Raw genomic sequence first — 17,522 nt, forward strand, 5'->3', positions numbered from 1 at the left:
TTCACTTTTCAAGTGTCTACACTTGGCCCTGTTGTATCATAACTTATATAATGGTTTTCTGGTGGTATGCTTATTCACTCAAACGTAGCATTTACTGCATTTCAGTACATACTGCAATTAAATAGTTCCATGAAATAAATACAAAGTCACACCATAGCTGTGTTAGATTGTGGTACAGGATAGATATAATCATAATTCCATTGGCTGTGCATTTGATGTTATAAAATAAGAAACTTTTTCCTGAATTTTCATCATTCTTAATGAAACAAAAGGGAACATTTGAAAGAACTAAAACAGCAAAACACTTCTCCTACTTATAAGCCTCTTCATAACATTCCTAGCTCTTTAAATCCTAGTTGTGGCATTTCTCTACTTCGAGCAGTAAACTTAATTTATATGTGTTTTATTTTTCCAGGCTTTAAAGAAAATAGATGAAGTTGGAAACCTCTTGCTATTGAAATATTCTCGTCATCGAATGGTACCTCTCCTTGACCGACCTTTTGATGAGACAACATATGAAGAGACAGATGACTGAACTCTTTTGATGTCTTCTGTGAATTGAGTATGCTCCCTAGAACTTTATATGGCTCAAAGACCAAGGTTCTTGAATGCAACACTTAATGACTGCTCAGCATATACAGAATGACTTTTTACTCACCAAACTGAAGTGGCCACAAGAGCTGTTAAAGTATGTGTGGTAAATGACAAACAAATCTGGATTTTATTCCCATTGCTTCAAGGTCCGGCTGTAGGTGGGTGCTTGATCTGCATTTTTAAAATGCTGCTTCCTTATTTATGTTGCAATAAGATCTCATTGACTTCTGTTGACACATCTGCATAACTTATCATTCTGTTATGGAGACTTTGTTGGTGTGTTAGTAAATGCTGCAGGGTTTCTTTTACTTTCCCTTTTTCTCATTACAAATGTCTGAACTTCCTCAGAATATATGACTGGTCAAATGAAGGTTCTTGAGGAGATTGTTGACAGCTAATTAACATATATTGAACAGAAAGAATCGATCTAAATATTTCCTTTCCTCATTATTTCATGCCGTTGGGAGAGTGCCTTTTTATTAGTAAAATGGTGATTGACATACAAGTTTAAGGAATATTATGTTCATCAATGCATAATAGAAGTCTTCCAGACCATTGGCCACTTTGGATTTTCAGGCTGAGTATTAAGCTTTCTGCATTTGGGTAAGTAGCAAATAATATTTGAGAGCAGGAGAGATTTTTATGTGAGCATTCTCTTTTTCTTCAATGGAATTACTCATGCATACTCTACTTGTTCCTATTTTCTTCATAGAGATTACAAAATTATATCCTTGTGAATTCAGTTGATGTATTCCATCAAGGAGTATGTATTTTCCCCAATATGGTAAATGTTTGATTATCACATCCTACAGAGTGAAGCTATAATAGTTACCATGTAAATCTAACATACTAAATTATCTTGGGCAAGCTTCATCATAGAATGAACATTGAAGGTTGAGTTCTGACTGATTATATTAGAATTTTCTGTATGAAACATTTTCTATATAAAGTTCTGAATTTCAGTTGCTGATATGATGATTTTAGATTGACTGTTTAGATCTCTGATTATGAAGAGGAATGAAGAATCTGAACTAAAAATTAAGAGCCAATTTTGTCTCTATGAGCTTCACATGATATTGATATTTTGGGGACTACTAGAATTATGATCTGATGGAAAAAATAATTTATGTATATAGCTATTTGTGGCAGCTGACAAAATGATGTTTTCTCAATAAAAGTATGTATAAAGCAGAGTATGTCAAAAAGTGACATTATTACCAAACTCCTCTCAAAGTACATAAGTGCATTGAAAAATGCAAATCTCTATGTTGTCCATTTGCCAAATGCACCTTCTTGGGCCAGTATTTCACTGAACTGTATATTAAAATTGTCTGCATTTTATGTGTAACTAGAAAATGTTGGGAAATAAACCGAGCAAAAAACCCCCACAAAACCCTACATATGGAGCCCGAGGCTTATTAGCTAATGGTGGCCCATATTTTGGTAGTCAGTAAACAGGCTTGCACTATAAGTTACAATTTGAAAATCTTAAATTGCACTGTGCTCCTACTCTTCTCTGTTGGTAATAATGTATATATATATATATATATCCAAGATTTTTAAAATAAATGTTAAACATTTTAAATGAACTTTTTAATTAACTTTTTAATTTCTTCCAGAAATACAACTTTTTTACACTGTGAGGAAGTCATACAAATTTGGGTGCCGTGTGGGAAGGGAGGAAAAAGAGAAGCAGATTTTACAATGACTTTTAAGAAAATAACAATGCATGTTAAGCTGAGAAACTGCTTGACAAAATCTACTTGTGTTCTGCTTAATAAAGAGTTCACAAAAAGGTGTCTGAACATTTTATTTCTTTAAAACGTTGGTGAAAATTCCTTGCAGAATAAAAAGCCATAATAGTGACACATTTTTATCTGCCAGGCAATCATAGAATTAGAACGCTCATAGATGTTGAGCTGAAATTAGATGAAGCCTGTGAGATTACTATGATGGACAAGCCTTGATCAGATATATAGGTCCATATAAATTTTACATGGGATCTAAATGCAACATTACAGATTTAATCTTCTGCAAACAAGTCATATCAGTCAGATCTGATTATTTTTGGCAGTTGTGTGCAAAAATGTGATCAGAGGCAAGGATCCTCATAGATCCAAATAATTACATACTGTAGTATCCACATAGAAGGTCATAGGTCACCTCTACCTAGTCTTAAACTTCAAAAGAGCTGATTTTAACAAACTCAGAACCTAGGAAAGATTCCATGGGCGAAAATACTAAAGGGGAAAACAACGCAAGAAGCGTGGGAAACTCTGAAAAATATCATAAAAGCCCAGACCAGCACAATACCACTGAAAAAGAAAAACAAAGTCAAGAAGAAACCAGCATGCTTTCACAAAGCTCTCTCTGACAAACTGAAAGACAAAAAGGACAAATACAAAAAATGGAAAGAGGGACGCATAACTAAGGCTGATTATCAGCAGACAGCCAGAACATGCAAAGATGAAGTCAGGAGAGCAAAAGCTCAGAATGAACAAAAACTTGCAACAGAAATCAAGGACAATAAAAAAAGTTTCTTCCAACACATTTAACAACAAGAAAAAAGTCAAGTTAACTGTAAGTCCACTAAAGAGAGATGATGGCAAGGAAATAACAGGCAACGGAGAAAACAGAACTGCTTAACTCATACTTTGCATCATTCTTCACACAAAAAGAAACTATAGTCCAACATACCAAAAAAACCTACTGCAAAAGACAAACTAGAAACAAAAATTAAAATAAACAAGAAAATGGTAAGAGAACACCTATCCAACCTTGACAAATATAAATCAGCGGGGTCTGACAGATTACATCCCAATGTTCTGAAGGAGCTGGCAGATGTTACCACAGAACCATTGCACCACATCTTTCAAAAATCCTGAAGTACCGTGGAAGTACCTGAGGATTGGGAAAGGGCTGATGTGATTCCCATCTTCAAGAAAGGGGGGGAAAACAGACCCAGGAAACTATAGACCAATCAGTCTAACATCAATACCTGGGAAGATCCTGGAAAATATAATCAAAAAACAGATCTGCAAACAACTAGAAGCACACAAAGTTATAACTGGTAGCCAGCATGGGTTTGTTAAAAACAGATCATGCCAAACAAATCTTATTTCATTCTTTGATAAAGTGACCAAATTAGTAGACATAGTACACTTAGACTTCAGTAAAGCATTTGACAAAGTAGACCACAACCTGCTACTTAGTAAGCTAGAAAAAGATGGGATAGACAACACCACCATCAGATGGATCTGTAGCTGGCTCAAAATCAGCAACTGTGAGAGGGACCTTGGAGTCTTAATGGATGATCACTTGACTATGAGGTAGCAGTGTGCAGCAGCAGCCAAAAAAGCTAATACAATCCTGGGTTGTATAAACGGGCATAGAATCAAGATCACACAAAGTATTAGTATCGCTTTATAAAATCCTAGTGAGACCACACCTGGAATACTGCAACCAATTTTGGTCACCATACTACAAAAAAGATGGTTTGAGACCTTGGAAAAAGTTCAGAGAAGAGCAACTAAAATGATCAAAGGCCTGGAGACTAAAACTTATGAAGAATGGCTGCAGGACTTGGGTTTGGCCAGTCCAGTGATGGCAAACCTTTTAGAGACTGAGTGCCCAAACTGCAACCCAAAACCCACTTACGCATTGTCGAGTGCCGGGTGGGTGTGGCCCATTGGCTGGGTGTGGCCCATTGGCTGGGCATGGCTGCAGTGGGACTAAAAAGTTCAATCAATGAGTTCCAACTTTGCAATATCTTTTTTTTCTCTGCGAGAACTTGAAATTGACTGAACCTTTTTTTTTTTTTTTGCACATGGCAGAGGCCTAAAGCAAAAAAGTTTTATAAAACCCAGCTGAAGGCCTAGGACTGGGGTGACAGCACGCATGTCCACAGAGAGGGCTCTGAGTGCCGCCTCTGGCACCCGTGCCATAGGTTCGCCACCACTGGGCTAGTCTAAAAAAAAAGAAGAAATAGAAGAGACATGACAGCAGTGTTCCAGTATTTGAGAAGCTGCCACAAAGAAGAGGGCATTAAACTATTCTCCAAAGCACCAGAGGGGCAGGACAAGAAACAATGGTTGGAAATTGACCAGAGAGAGAAGCAACCTGGAATTAAGGAGAAACTTCCTGACAGTGAGGACAATTAACCAGTGGAAAGCTTGCCTTCAGAAATCATGGGCGCTCCCTCACTGAAGATTTTTAAGAAGAGACTATACAGTCACTCGTCTGAAATGATATAGGTTCTCCTGCTCGAGCAGGGCGCTGGACTAGAAGATCTTCAAGGTCCCTTCCAGCTTTCTATTCTATTCTATTCTATTCTACATACAAGAAATCATTGTAGTGTCAAATTCAGCATTCTTTTGGACCCCCATTGTGATGCATAAGATGGATTCAAAACATGAATTGCTTTCAGGTTTCTTTCAAGAACTGCATCTGAATCTTTCATACCTGCAGAGTGTATTCTGACAATCATAAATTATACAGTGTTTTGCTCTGTACCTGAGATCCCAATTTACGGATTATTTAATATTAGGTGAATCTGATTTCAAAATGGATTCATTTTGGATTCTTGGATTCATCCTTTTGTGCATGAATCAGGATGATTGCTGCAAGTGCCATATAGGAATCATAAGGATCCTTCCCCCAGAGCATACTTTGGTGCCGAGTTGTACTTTTGGATCTCAAAAAGGTCAGTTACGTGATCATTGTGTCTCATTGTAAGCAGAGTACATACAACTTGAGATGGGACCAATCAGACTATAATGTGCAGTTGTGGTTTCATGTAGAAAAATGGTACCATTTATAATATTTCAGATTTATGCTTTTGCACCGTGGCAGCATCAAATATTGTATTTTTATTTGTGACAATTGGCTTCGTGTGGTAACGTAATTATATAGCGGTTTAGCGGACGTCATAAAAACACAAATTAACGAAAATCATTTGGAACCTCAGATCCACGTTTTGTCCCAAGATGGACCCCAAAGCCGTAGTAAATCACGCCTGTTGTAAGAGTAATCTCCCAGACAGGAGCTGTTGCCAGGTGATTTTCTACCTCTCCATTTTCCTTACTGGGAGAGGGGGGGTGTTGCGCGGGTGCGTGTTATTCATTCCCGTGGCACGCACTCACGCCCGGGCCTGCCAGCAAGGATCCTCCCGCGGGCAACGTCACGGAAGGCAGCGNCCTCGCGCGAAGGGGGGAGGCCTGGCGACGCTGCGCCCTGCCGGGCGCTCACTGACAGGGCCGGGGGGGCCGAGGCGGCCAGGGAGGAACAGCCAAAATGCCCCCTCGGCTTATGCGCGGGTCACCAATTTTTCCCAGTTCTCTGTGGGAAAATCGGTCCCTCGGCTTATACTCGGGTCGACTTATACTCGAGTATATATGGTAGTAGACATAGTATACTTAGACTTCAGTAAAGCATTTGACAAAGTAGACCACAACCTGCTACTTAGTAAGCTAGAAAAAGATGGGATAGACAACACCACCATCAGATGGATCTGTAGCTGGCTCAAAATCAGCAACTGTGAGAGGGACCTTGGAGTCTTAATGGATGATCACTTGACTATGAGGTAGCAGTGTGCAGCAGCAGCCAAAAAAGCTAATACAATCCTGGGTTGTATAAACGGGCATAGAATCAAGATCACACAAAGTATTAGTATTGCTTTATAAAATCCTAGTGAGACCACACCTGGAGTACTGCAACCAATTTTGGTCACCATACTACAAAAAAGATGGTTTGAGACCTTGGAAAAAGTTCAGAGAAGAGCAACTAAAATGATCAAAGGCCTGGAGACTAAAACATGAAGAATGGCTGCAGGACTTGGGTTTGGCCAGTCCAGTGATGGCAAACCTTTTAGAGACTGAGTGCCCAAACTGCAACCCAAAACCCACTTACGCATTGTCGAGTGCCGGGTGGGTGTGGCCCATTGGCTGGGTGTGGCCCATTGGGTGGGCATGGCTGCAGTGGGACTAAAAAGTTCAATCAATGAGTTCCAAGTTTGCAATATCTTTTTTTTCTCCGCGAGAACTTGAAATTGACTGAACCTTTTTTTTTTTTTTGCACATGGCAGAGGCCTAAAGCAAAAAGGTTTTTATAAAACCTAGCTGAAGGCCTAGGACTGGGGCAACGGCGTGCGTGCCCACAGAGAGGGCTCTGAGTGCTGCCTCTGGCACCCATGCCATAGGTTCGCCACCACTGGGCTAGTCTAAAAAAAAGAAGAAATAGAGGAGACATGATAGCAGTGTTCCAGTATTTGAGAGGCTGCCACAAAGAAGAGGGCATTAAACTATTCTCCAAAGCACCAGATGGCAGGAGAAGAAACAATGGATGGAAACTAATCAAGGAGAAAAGCAATCTGGAATTAAGGAGAAACTTCCTAACAGTGAGGACAATTAACCAGTGGAAAGCTTGCCTTCAGAAATCATGGGCGCTCCCTCACTGAAGATTTTTAAGAAGAGACTATACAGTCACTCGTCTGAAATGATATAGGTTCTCCTGCTCGAGCAGGGGGATGGACTAGAAGATCTTCAAGGTCCCTTCCAGCTTTCTATTCTATTCTATTCTATTCTATTCTACATACAAGAAATCATTGTAGTGTCAAATTCAGCATTCTTTTGGACCCCCATTGTGATGCATAAGATGGATTCAAAACATGAATTGCTTTCAGGTTTCTTTCAAGAACTCCATCTGAATCTTTCATACCTACAGAGTGTATTCTGACAATCATAAATTATACAGTGTTTTGCTCTGTACCTGAGATCCCAATTTACGGATTATTTAATATTAGGTGAATCTGATTTCAAAATGGATTCATTTTGGATTCTTGGATTCATCCTTTTGTGCATGAATCAGGATGATTGCTGCAAGTGCCATATAGGAATCATAAGGATCCTTCCCCCAGAGCATACTTTGGTGCCGAGTTGTACTTTTGGATCTCAAAAAGGTCAGTTACGTGATCATTGTGTCTCATTGTAAGCAGAGTACATACAACTTGAGATGGGACCAATCAGACTATAATGTGCAGTTGTGGTTTCATGTAGAAAAAATGGTACCATTTATAATATTTCAGATTTATGCTTTTGCACCGTGGCAGCATCAAATATTGTATTTTTATTTGTGACAATTGGCTTCGTGTGGTAACGTAATTATATAGCGGTTTAGCGGACGTCATAAAAACACAAATTAACGAAAATCATTTGGAACCTCAGATCCACGTTTTGTCCCAAGATGGACCCCGAAGCCGTAGTAAATCACGCCTGTTGTAAGAGTAATCTCCCAGACAGGAGCTGTTGCCAGGTGATTTTCTACCTCTCCATTTTCCTTACTGGGAGAGGGGGGGTGTTGCGCGGGTGCGTGTTATTCATTCCCGTGGCACGCACTCACGCCCGGGCCTGCCAGCAAGGATCCTCCCGCGGGCAACGTCACGGAAGGCAGCGGGCGAGGGAAGCCAAACCGCTGGAGGGAGAGCAAGAGCTGCGGACGAAGCTCGGCTTCAGGGAGCGCGCGAGGAGACGGCGAGCGCTGCGCGAAATCCGAGAGCAGGCAGGTCCGCACCCCGAAAGTGCCGGACTGAGGAAGCCGCGGGGGCGCCAGGCCAGGGAAGGAAGGCGAGCCGAGAAGAGCCAGCGAAGGCCCCGGGTTGCTACGGGGAAGGAAGGCGCCGGGGTTGGGGAAGAACCGGCGCGGCGGCGCCGGGCAGACAAGCGAGGGTGACTCGGGGTGGGAGGGGGAAGCGACAGTGCCTAGCGCCACAGGAGCGACAGCCTTGGAACCGGCCTCCGGGGAAGCGGCGGCGAGGCAACTGGCCGGAGAGTTTGCAGGACAAAGAGCTGCCCAGAGTCTTCGAGGGCGGCTTGAGTCACGCGAAGGGCGGCGAGGCGCAGCCTGCAAAATGCGAACGAAATGGGACGCCTCCGGCAAAGGAGCGGCCGGGAGCTCGCCGCAGCTGCGGCAGGCACAGCAGCAGCCGAGGTAATCGGAGGCCGGGAGATGCGGCGGCTGCGGGAAACGCGGCGCCTGGCCGGGTTCCAGAGGTGGGCGACGTGTGGATCGGCCACGGGGGCACGTGGGTTTCTTCCGAAGGTGATCCGGGCTTCGGGATGAGGAGGAGGAGGAGGAGACGGCAGCGGCGGTTCTGAGGCGACCCGAAGAGATTGCTCGGCCGGAGGGATTCGTGTTTTCTCACCTCCCGAGCCAGAAGCGTTTCACTGCCTTCGCTCCGTGGAAACCGGGCGGCTTCGGGAGTGTCTGAGCGCCGCTTCTCGAGATTAACTGGGCGTCACGGCTGAGCCACGTGCGGGGGGCCAGCCGGAGTGGCGGCGGAAGAAATCGGACTTCTCGCCGCGGGACACCGGAGGGGAGCCGTTTCCTCCTCTTCTTCCTGCACCTTTCCCAGTCTGCGGCTCTTTCTCGCGCCAGCGCCTGCCTGCCTTCCTTCAGCACCGGCTCCTGACGGGGCGCCAGCTCAAAAGCCGGGCAATAAAATCTGGTGCTCAGAAAACGGCGCGGAGCTGAGAGACCGGAGGAAACGCGAGCCGGGTTGAAGGCCGCGGGCGGTGGCAGGGGGGGGGGGCAAGACTTTCCCTCGCCCAATTTTCTCCCTCTCTCTCTCTTTCTCTCTCTCATCCGATATCCTTCACTCCGACCGTTTCCAAAGAGGAGCGGAAAAGCGGCCAGAGGACCGGGCTGCCTCGGCGAGGGTGGACTAGCGCGCGCCGCGGCCGGTCTTCCTGCTCGCCGGCCTCGCAGCGGGGGGAACGGGAGGGGGGGGGATAAGCCTTGCAAGGAAGGGCGCTGCGCTGGACTACGAGGAAGAGATGTCTAAAGGCCGAGGCAGAGCTGTGCTTGTCCTGAGCCTCCTGTTTCTGACAACTTCCCTTGCTGCTGTCAACGGGCTGCCCTTGAAGAAGCAGCGCAGTCCCAATCCGAAAGAAACGGACTACACCTTGGTGCAGGTGAGTGTATATGCCTATCCTGCCTTCTTCGGGCCAAGCCTCCACTCAGAGGCTCCCTGACCATTCCACAGCCTTGCCTGGGATGCTCTCTGAAAAGTTTTGAGGAACGTTGTAACCTTAGCAAAAGATGAAGCGAGGCTCTGCGGTCCAGCTGCTGTTACTGCTGGAACAAGTTCCCTGTAGCCGTCATCTCTGCCCTGAAGGGCTCCTGTAAGGTTTATTTTCTCTTCAGTTTTGTGGCCAGAGATGAAGGCAGGAGCCCCTCTGTCTCCTGCTGCTTGTTCCTGACCTACAGGCGTCATTCTCTCCCTTTATGACGCCTGTCCTTGTCTTGGCAGGACATAATTGACCTGTCACAGACTGTGGGTAAATGGTGGCTCCAGTTGGGGAGGGGGGGGGAGAGCGAGCAGCAGAAGCAGCTGCTGCTGCACCTTCCCTACAGACCCGGAAGGAGGCTGCTATATTTGCTTGCTTGCTTGCTTGCATGTGTGGAATGCATGCCCACCACTGGCCGCAGCATGGGGTGGTCTCTGACTTGTGGGTGGATGTGCTTTTTTTTTTTACTCTTTCGTTTCTTTAGCTTAATTGCTCTCTTGTCTCCCGCTTTGTCCTTTTCTGAGGTTGCGTTTGCAGCACAACACGGGCACTGAACCATTGCCCATTCTGAAAGGGGCTTATTGTGCACAAGCGTATGCTTTAACATTTTGGAGACATTTTTCCTTTTGAGATGTGCCAGATTATTTTAGTCAGAATTATTTGGTGAGGGGGGAGAATGGATAGTTGCTGAACGGGGAGGGGGGGAAGAAAGATTTGAAAAGAACTTGGAGGAAAGGGAAGGAGAGTGCCCTTTTGCTGGAGAAATGTCTGTTTCTCAAAGAAAATCAAAATAGCATGTATTTATTTTCACTTCAAATTGCAAGAATTCTAACAAGTCTAATCAATCCAGAACTATAAACCAGCCCATTACTATTGTAATTATTATTTTTTCTGTTTTCTATTCTTTGTGCTGCCCAAAACCAGTTCTCTCATTCTGAACATTAGTGTGGTTGGCTCTTTTGAACCGTTAAAGCATTTAAATCTGGTAAATGAATGAAAAAATAAATCTATTGCCTACCACCCCCACCCCAGCCCCCAATAAGAACTAGAAATGCTGTGGTTCTGTATGTTTCTGTTGTCTGGAATTATTATCTCCGGTCACAAATACAAGAGCTTGCATTTCATTTTTTACTGTTTTTTTCCCTGTAATATCAACCCAATTGCTAATGTTGCATTCAGCAAGTGAATATTGAATATGGCAACTCACTTTAAAGAAAATACATTGCCAGAAAGGAGATATTATGCTTATGCCTGGCATTGATTAAGAAATTATCAGATAGTGGCTCTTGCCATTTGGGGATTTTTCACTCTTCTTTGGGTCACCTTAATAATGACTGACTCCCCAGGTAACACAATAATACAGATAAAAGAACTGGCTTCAGAACTTCTAATTAGCCAATTTTTCTGCAGAGGTACCTGTGTTCCGCATAGCTTTCTGTTCTAAGCAGACTCCAATTACTGGGGAAGGATTGGGGAGAGCAAATTTTGAGATGTTTCTAAAGCAGCAGAGAATGCTCAGGGTCACTCTTAAATCATCAATACATGTTTTGCTGTAGTGTTCTTTCTAAGAGCACAGGCCCTCAATGTCTTTATCTAATATTTTCTCTCTTTCCATAGAACTGCAGCTGCAGTTACCAGCTGTTTCCTAAATCTAAACTTGACATAGGCTTTTTTTCAAACTTTTTCTCCTAGAATGGATAACAACCAGAGAATCCCCAATAGTTTTCAATGCTGAAATGTTTCTTGCTGCCAAAAGCCATTTAGGTGAGCACTGTTTATTCTGCAGCTGCTGTTTGTGTTTGATACATCTCTTTTTGCTGGCTTTCTGTCCCAGCAGCTGCTCCCAGGTGGCGAAGCTTACATTCTTCAGCTGTTGGGCTGCACATGTACAGGAAATTGGGAAAGCATGCTAACCTTTGAAGTCAGCAAAGGGCTTTTTGATCTGGATGTATTGAGGCAAATGGATTGCCATGGATGAAGTGGCTTCCTCATGTTGTCCACCTGGAAGGGCTCCCTTTCCAAGGATATTGCAGTTCACTGTGAATGTCCCAAAAAGCAATAGTTCACTGTCTTCCAGAAGAGGAGATCTGTAAGATATCCCTGAACATATTGAGATCAAGAACTGAGGAAAGGGAAGGAATTTCCCTTAAACCAGGAGCTGGTGAATAAGACATTTGTAATGTTTGTTTTTCTATCAAACCTTATTTTATTCTACAGAGAAAATAAAGTTTTTTTCTGATATTTCTGGGTTGCTCTGTAAGAGAATACCAGTATGTGAACTAAAAATGATTTAAGCCTATAGTTGAAACAGAGCCTTGTTTAAGGACATTTGTAGACTCCATCCATTCCATGCCTACAGCGAGACAAAAGACCTACTTGCTAAGAATTAATTATTTATTCATTACAGATCTGCCTTTCTATTATTTTGTAGATTTTATTTTATTGTGAATTTATTTTTGTAAACTTTCAACCCTAACCCTTTTGGAATAAGAACTAAGAAAAAGTTGCACCTAGAAGTAGGTTGTGCTAGTGTAAAGTATTTAAACTTGTGTGAGATAAAGGCATTTGCTATTAATAGGAAAGACAATGATTGTAACATACAAACCCCAGCATTTCATTGGTTAGAACATTTTCATGATGCCTATCTCAACCAGATACTAAGTTGAAATTTTGAATTACAGCCCTACAAGTTAGTCAACCAATAGCTGTCTGTTTGTCTGTCTGTCTATCTTATCTTATCTTATCTTATCTTATCTTATCTTATCTTATCTTATCTTATCTTATCTCATGGTGCGTAGTACTGAATATGATGGCAACAATAGTCCAATATCTTTAGAGGCATCAGGCTGAGCTTTATAATAAACCAAAAAACTTTCATAATAATTCAACATACCAAGAGTTTAATTTGCACCAAGTAGTAGTAACAATATGTCAGTTAACTTCATATGTTGACTGAGAGTATAGAATAATATATTATTTTGCCTGTTGTTTGGACTGCAGTACCCCTATAAAATATCTGAAGAGTGAATTCAATTTGTTGTAAGAGGCCCAGTTTGTTTTCAATAGCATTGTGTTTTCCTGTTTGTATTAGAATGCTTTTAAGTAGCTGAGTGTAGTGTGTGACCACAAGGAGTAAGATTGTAGCATATTAAAAACCAAAAACTCAAAGATTCATTTATTTTTCAGTAATCTTTTGTGCCCCAAATATCTGAAAATTTTGAACCAATATTTGAATATTTTGAATCCTTATTACAGCATATTAAATTATTTTTAGTAGTCTGGTTTTATTACGAGGATGTTATGCTTAAAACTCTTTGATCAATCTCTTTCTGCTGAACTTAGAAAACAGCATCAGTCACTAATTAAATTATGTAAACTTTGCAGTGTCTTTTCTTAACACTGTAAAATGTGCTAACTTTTATATCAGAACTAATTGAAAATCCTATTAAATCCATAGGCAAATTGTCTTGAATTCTTCCATTATGGCTGCTAAATAAATTTTTTTAAAGTTTAATGTGTGTGTAATTCAGCCCACCATCTACAAGTCAGTTGCACCCATTTTTGCTACTATTAACTTGAAGTATTACTTTTCATATTTCTGAAAATGGTACCTGGATTCTGTCTTCTCTCAAAACTTCTTAAGAGAGATGTGCTAAATTGTATTTGTAATGCTTTTGTTCTTGACTGACTGAAGGTATTTTAGTCATGGGCAAATAATTCTATGCAAGCATGGCTTCAGGGTATTTTTAGCGGAAATTCAGATATCTTAGTTAATCAATATATATATATATATATATATATATATATATATATATATATATATATATATATATATATNTTAATTTGTCTAGTATGCATGTCTATTTCATCTTAGATTTGGTGGTTTTTACAGTTGCAAAGATTGAAACCCTGCAGCTATTGGTCTTTCTGGCTTTGCTTTTACATTGCAAAAGCAATCTATGGATCTCAGACTGAAATGTTTCCAACTATTTGCTTCCTAGCCTTTTAAAACAGACCTATAGCTAAAGAATATATCTAGGACCTTTTGCGTATAATCTATATTACATGTTGATTATTATTTAATATTATTTTACATTACATGTCAGACTGCTATGAATACTTTTAATAAAAAAAGTATTAAAGATTGCTTGAAATAAATTTTCTGTCACATTAATCAAAGATCCCAGCCTTTGGAGACATAATTCCAATAGAATATTGTGAACTTTATTTTTTCAGTAGGGAAACTTTCTTGTTACTAGGGTTGTCAAACGTCTGGCAAAAGGCAAACACACCTTTGGGTCCTCATGTCCTCTGTCTAGCAGGTTTAGCCTTAAAATTAAATATTATCCAGCTTTTTATGTTGGTGCTTTGAGGGGAGACTGTTTTCACAACAGTAGTCATTTAAACTTTCATATATTATGACTTGTACATTGCCTATTTTTTCTTTCTCTAGTCTGTCAACAGACTTGACAGCTTAGATTTACATTATTTAATTTATCTCCTGTTTCCATCAATCAGTTTTTATCCAACCCCTTCAAATCCACAGTTGCTGTAGTCTGTAGATCACATGAGTCTGTAGTAGAATTTGAAAATTGCTAATTTTATGTTATTGATAGCATAAAATAAAGATTTGTTGGGAAAATACTGTGATTGAAAAATCAATATTTCTGATGCTGGAAAATATAATTTAATATACCAGTACATGTAGGCCTAAATACATTTTTTGCATTTCTCGCTGTGATTTTTGTCAAGGATATCACAGTTAGTGTATCTTTGTTTCCCCCCCACACTTGTCCTTCTTTCTAATTATTCATGTCCTTCTCTGCCTGTTCAGATATCTGGTAACCCTACTTGTTATAAACTTTAAGTTGTCTTATATGGAGACCAGAGGGGGTTATTATTCCATTAATTAGGTCAGTGACGTACTTCAAGCAAGTCGAAGTCTGTCCGAGCTGCTTGTGTACTTTGCAAATTTTGTTTCCCACTGATTTATTAAGCTTCCTCTTCTGCCATCTCCTATTGGTTTAGTGGATATAACTGCAGGTTGAAGATCCCCCTCCAAAACCTGCCTGCCTCTCTCTGAATATAGATAAACAAGCCACATTTCAGTCCATTTCCTTCTTTCCAAAGAAAGGTCAAAGAGCATAATACAGCCAGGAAGGAAGCAGGTGGTAAAAGTAGCTTTCCTGGTCAAAACAATTAAAAGTAGCATTGAAGCCTTTTGATGGCTAGCCAGAAAGCCTGTTCTCAGTGGTTGGTCACAGCAGTTTTAATCCAGTTAAAAGTGAGAAAGGAACAGTGCCAACTTAATGGAGACTCACTGTGTTTCTGATCTGGGGCCAGAGGGAGCTATTATATATAAGGTTACTGTGGTTTCAACTTTGTATATAATCTCTTCTGCCACCATTCACAATGATCCTCTATTATCAAGGTTTTTCAAATTGTTTTCTGTGGAATATGAGGATTCTGTGAATAACTCTTCACACTAGGTCTCCTCAAACACAGCCAATTTCTTTTCACTGGAGATTCGCCTCTTGATCAGGGTTCCAGAAATTTCCTTCCCTTCCCTCCCCTTCCCTTCCTTGATTTTCATACTAGAGTAAAAGAGGGCAGAATCTCAACTTATCTGGAGGGTACCTCTGTTCACTGGTGATTAGTCAAAAATTGTTCAGACAGAACTTACATTGTGTTTTTAATTTACCCCCAATCTCTCAAGAATGTTAATTGTGCAATTTCTAGAGGAAGTAATTTTGGCATTTGTGGTTTGGACCATAGCAAATCCAGGGGCTATAGGCTAAAGCAATAGTCAACACAAACATATCAGAAGAAAGCAATAGCTTTGGGAAGCATTTCCACCCTGTTGCCAAGTAAACTACATGGAGACGTCCATGTAGTCGTCAGGATTTCGGCTCAAGGAAACCTTTTATCTAGACCAGGGGTAGGCAACCTTGGCTCTTTTATGACTCATGGACTTCAACTCCCAGAATTCCTGAGCTAGCCACACTGAGGGGAAAGGGAGAGGTTTCCAAGCTAAGCCATGCTGGCTCAGGAATTCTGGGAGTTGAAGTCCACGAGTCATAAAAGAGCCAAGGTTGCCTACCCCTGATCTAGACTAACCCAACCTCCTGAGGTTAAATAAAGCTTTTTTCTTGAAAACTGAGCTTTGCATTTGATCATCCTCTGGGTTAAATCCTGAATTAGGCTAACCAGATTTCAGTGATGCTTTTATACAGTTTAAGCTAATAAACCAATTATACCCATTCCTAGGAATGCTGGATTAGGTTAAGATAACACGTTTTATTTGGACTTTTTTGTACCTACATGGTAGAATGAGCAGAAGACAATCTTCATTAAGAACTTTCATGATATGAGGAATTTATTCAGATGCTTTCAGCCAAGTATCAAGCTCTCATTTTGGTTTCTCTTCATAAATATGTTAATGTAAATTGTGAAAAGGATTCATTATATTTTATGTTAACTAAGGGCCACATTCATTCTTTCTTGCATTCAAGTTAACATACTATCAACTATTGAGGTCTCTTAGGAAAATGAAATTAAAAAATGAGAATTAGAGATATTAGAAACAATTTATTTCCACAATTAAAGACACTAGCAAAAAGGTTAGATTTCCCCAAATCAGAAGGGAAAGAACTGGAGCAATGCAAGGAACTCTCAGCTGAGCTTTTGAGAAAAGCCCAAGAGCTGAAGTGGAATGGTGTGAAGATACACAGGGGCTGAACGGAGATTACTGCTTTTTTCCCCCCTGATTTTGAAGGGGAAATTGAGGTCTTACTTTGGACATTTTAAACCTGTTTAAGCTATTTTAGTGCTTACACAAAACTTTTCATGCATTTTCTGTCCCTGTAATTAAGTCAGAGGAGAGGGACTGCAAAAAAGGGACTTGGGGTCTGCAGGGTGCCTATCCCTGAGTTAACGGAAGAGGCTTTTTTTGTTGATACTTCCTAATAACTAATCTCTTTTCTAGAGAGCTTTGCACCAGATGAGGCACAGACCTTGATCACTGTTGCTTGTCAGGGAGAGAGATTATAGAGTCCAACCACCCAAATAAACAGAACCAAACAGTTGGAACCTTTTCTTTAATTTTGGTATCTGAGATTCAATGTACCCTGTCTGAAGAACCTGGTCTCAGGGCTGACAGAAATAAAAGTATTATTATTATTATTAGGTCTCCCAATTTCACTAAACGTAAAAGGAGCTGGGCGGGGCATTGATTTTGTTGGAGCAATGGACCTGAAAGAAATAACAGTTTGTCTTTTCTTCATTTGCTGTTTTAATGGTCAAAACCTGTGCTTTTCTCCTGTTCTTCGTGGGCCTTATCTGGTAATAATCCCACTGTTCAGCCTTGAAGCTCTTCTTAAGCCTTGATTAGAAGAGTATGAGAATCTCTGCCAAATTGAGCAATCACATTTCTTTCAGTCTTATAACAGAAATTTGCTTTGGGGATCAGAAATATTACCACAAGCCCTTTTGCCAGTGCTGGTCCCACTCCTTAATAAAAACAGCAGCGACCAGCAATCTTTCTGCTGTTTTCTCTCATTTTCACTGTGGGAGAGGAAGACAGGCTCCAGGGCTTTGATGTGCAGCCCTTGTAAATCCATCGATGATGCCTTATATGTGCGCTCATGTGAGTCCCAACCAGCTCCAGCTCCTTTGAAGTGCTCCAGTGATCAAGATGAAAGTAGTGGAGGGGGAAGAGTCTTTCAAAAGCCATCAAGCCCTAATTGCAGGTAATAGAGCCTCTTGGTATCCCATATGGAGGAAGGGGGAGCATCCCCAGTTTCTCTAATCCTGCAGCTAAATTCTGGGCTCCTGCAGTGAAAGGAAGTAGCCTACAGAGAACAAGAC

The 17,522-nt window shown here is 41.2% G+C and overlaps 2 protein-coding genes across 2 annotated transcripts in view; both read left to right on the forward strand.

Moving 5' to 3' along the window:
- Positions 1 to 2,391, forward strand: part of SPTLC2 (serine palmitoyltransferase long chain base subunit 2) — a 49,839-nt gene extending 47,448 nt beyond the window's left edge. The window contains exon 12 of the mRNA XM_015812615.1: positions 416 to 2,391. Coding sequence (XP_015668101.1) covers positions 416 to 535 — 120 coding nt within the window. The 3' untranslated portion in view covers positions 536 to 2,391. The remainder of the gene's footprint in view (positions 1 to 415) is intronic.
- A 7,031-nt stretch (positions 2,392 to 9,422) lies between these two features.
- ISM2 (isthmin 2) overlaps positions 9,423 to 17,522 on the forward strand; it is a 23,777-nt gene continuing 15,677 nt past the window's right edge. The window contains 1 exon segment of the mRNA XM_029283464.1: positions 9,423 to 9,560. Coding sequence (XP_029139297.1) covers positions 9,423 to 9,560 — 138 coding nt within the window.

This window comes from Protobothrops mucrosquamatus, unplaced genomic scaffold, assembly GCF_001527695.2.
Source record: "Protobothrops mucrosquamatus isolate PMUCROS unplaced genomic scaffold, P.Mucros_1.0 scaffold101, whole genome shotgun sequence".
NCBI lineage: Eukaryota > Metazoa > Chordata > Lepidosauria > Squamata > Viperidae > Protobothrops > Protobothrops mucrosquamatus.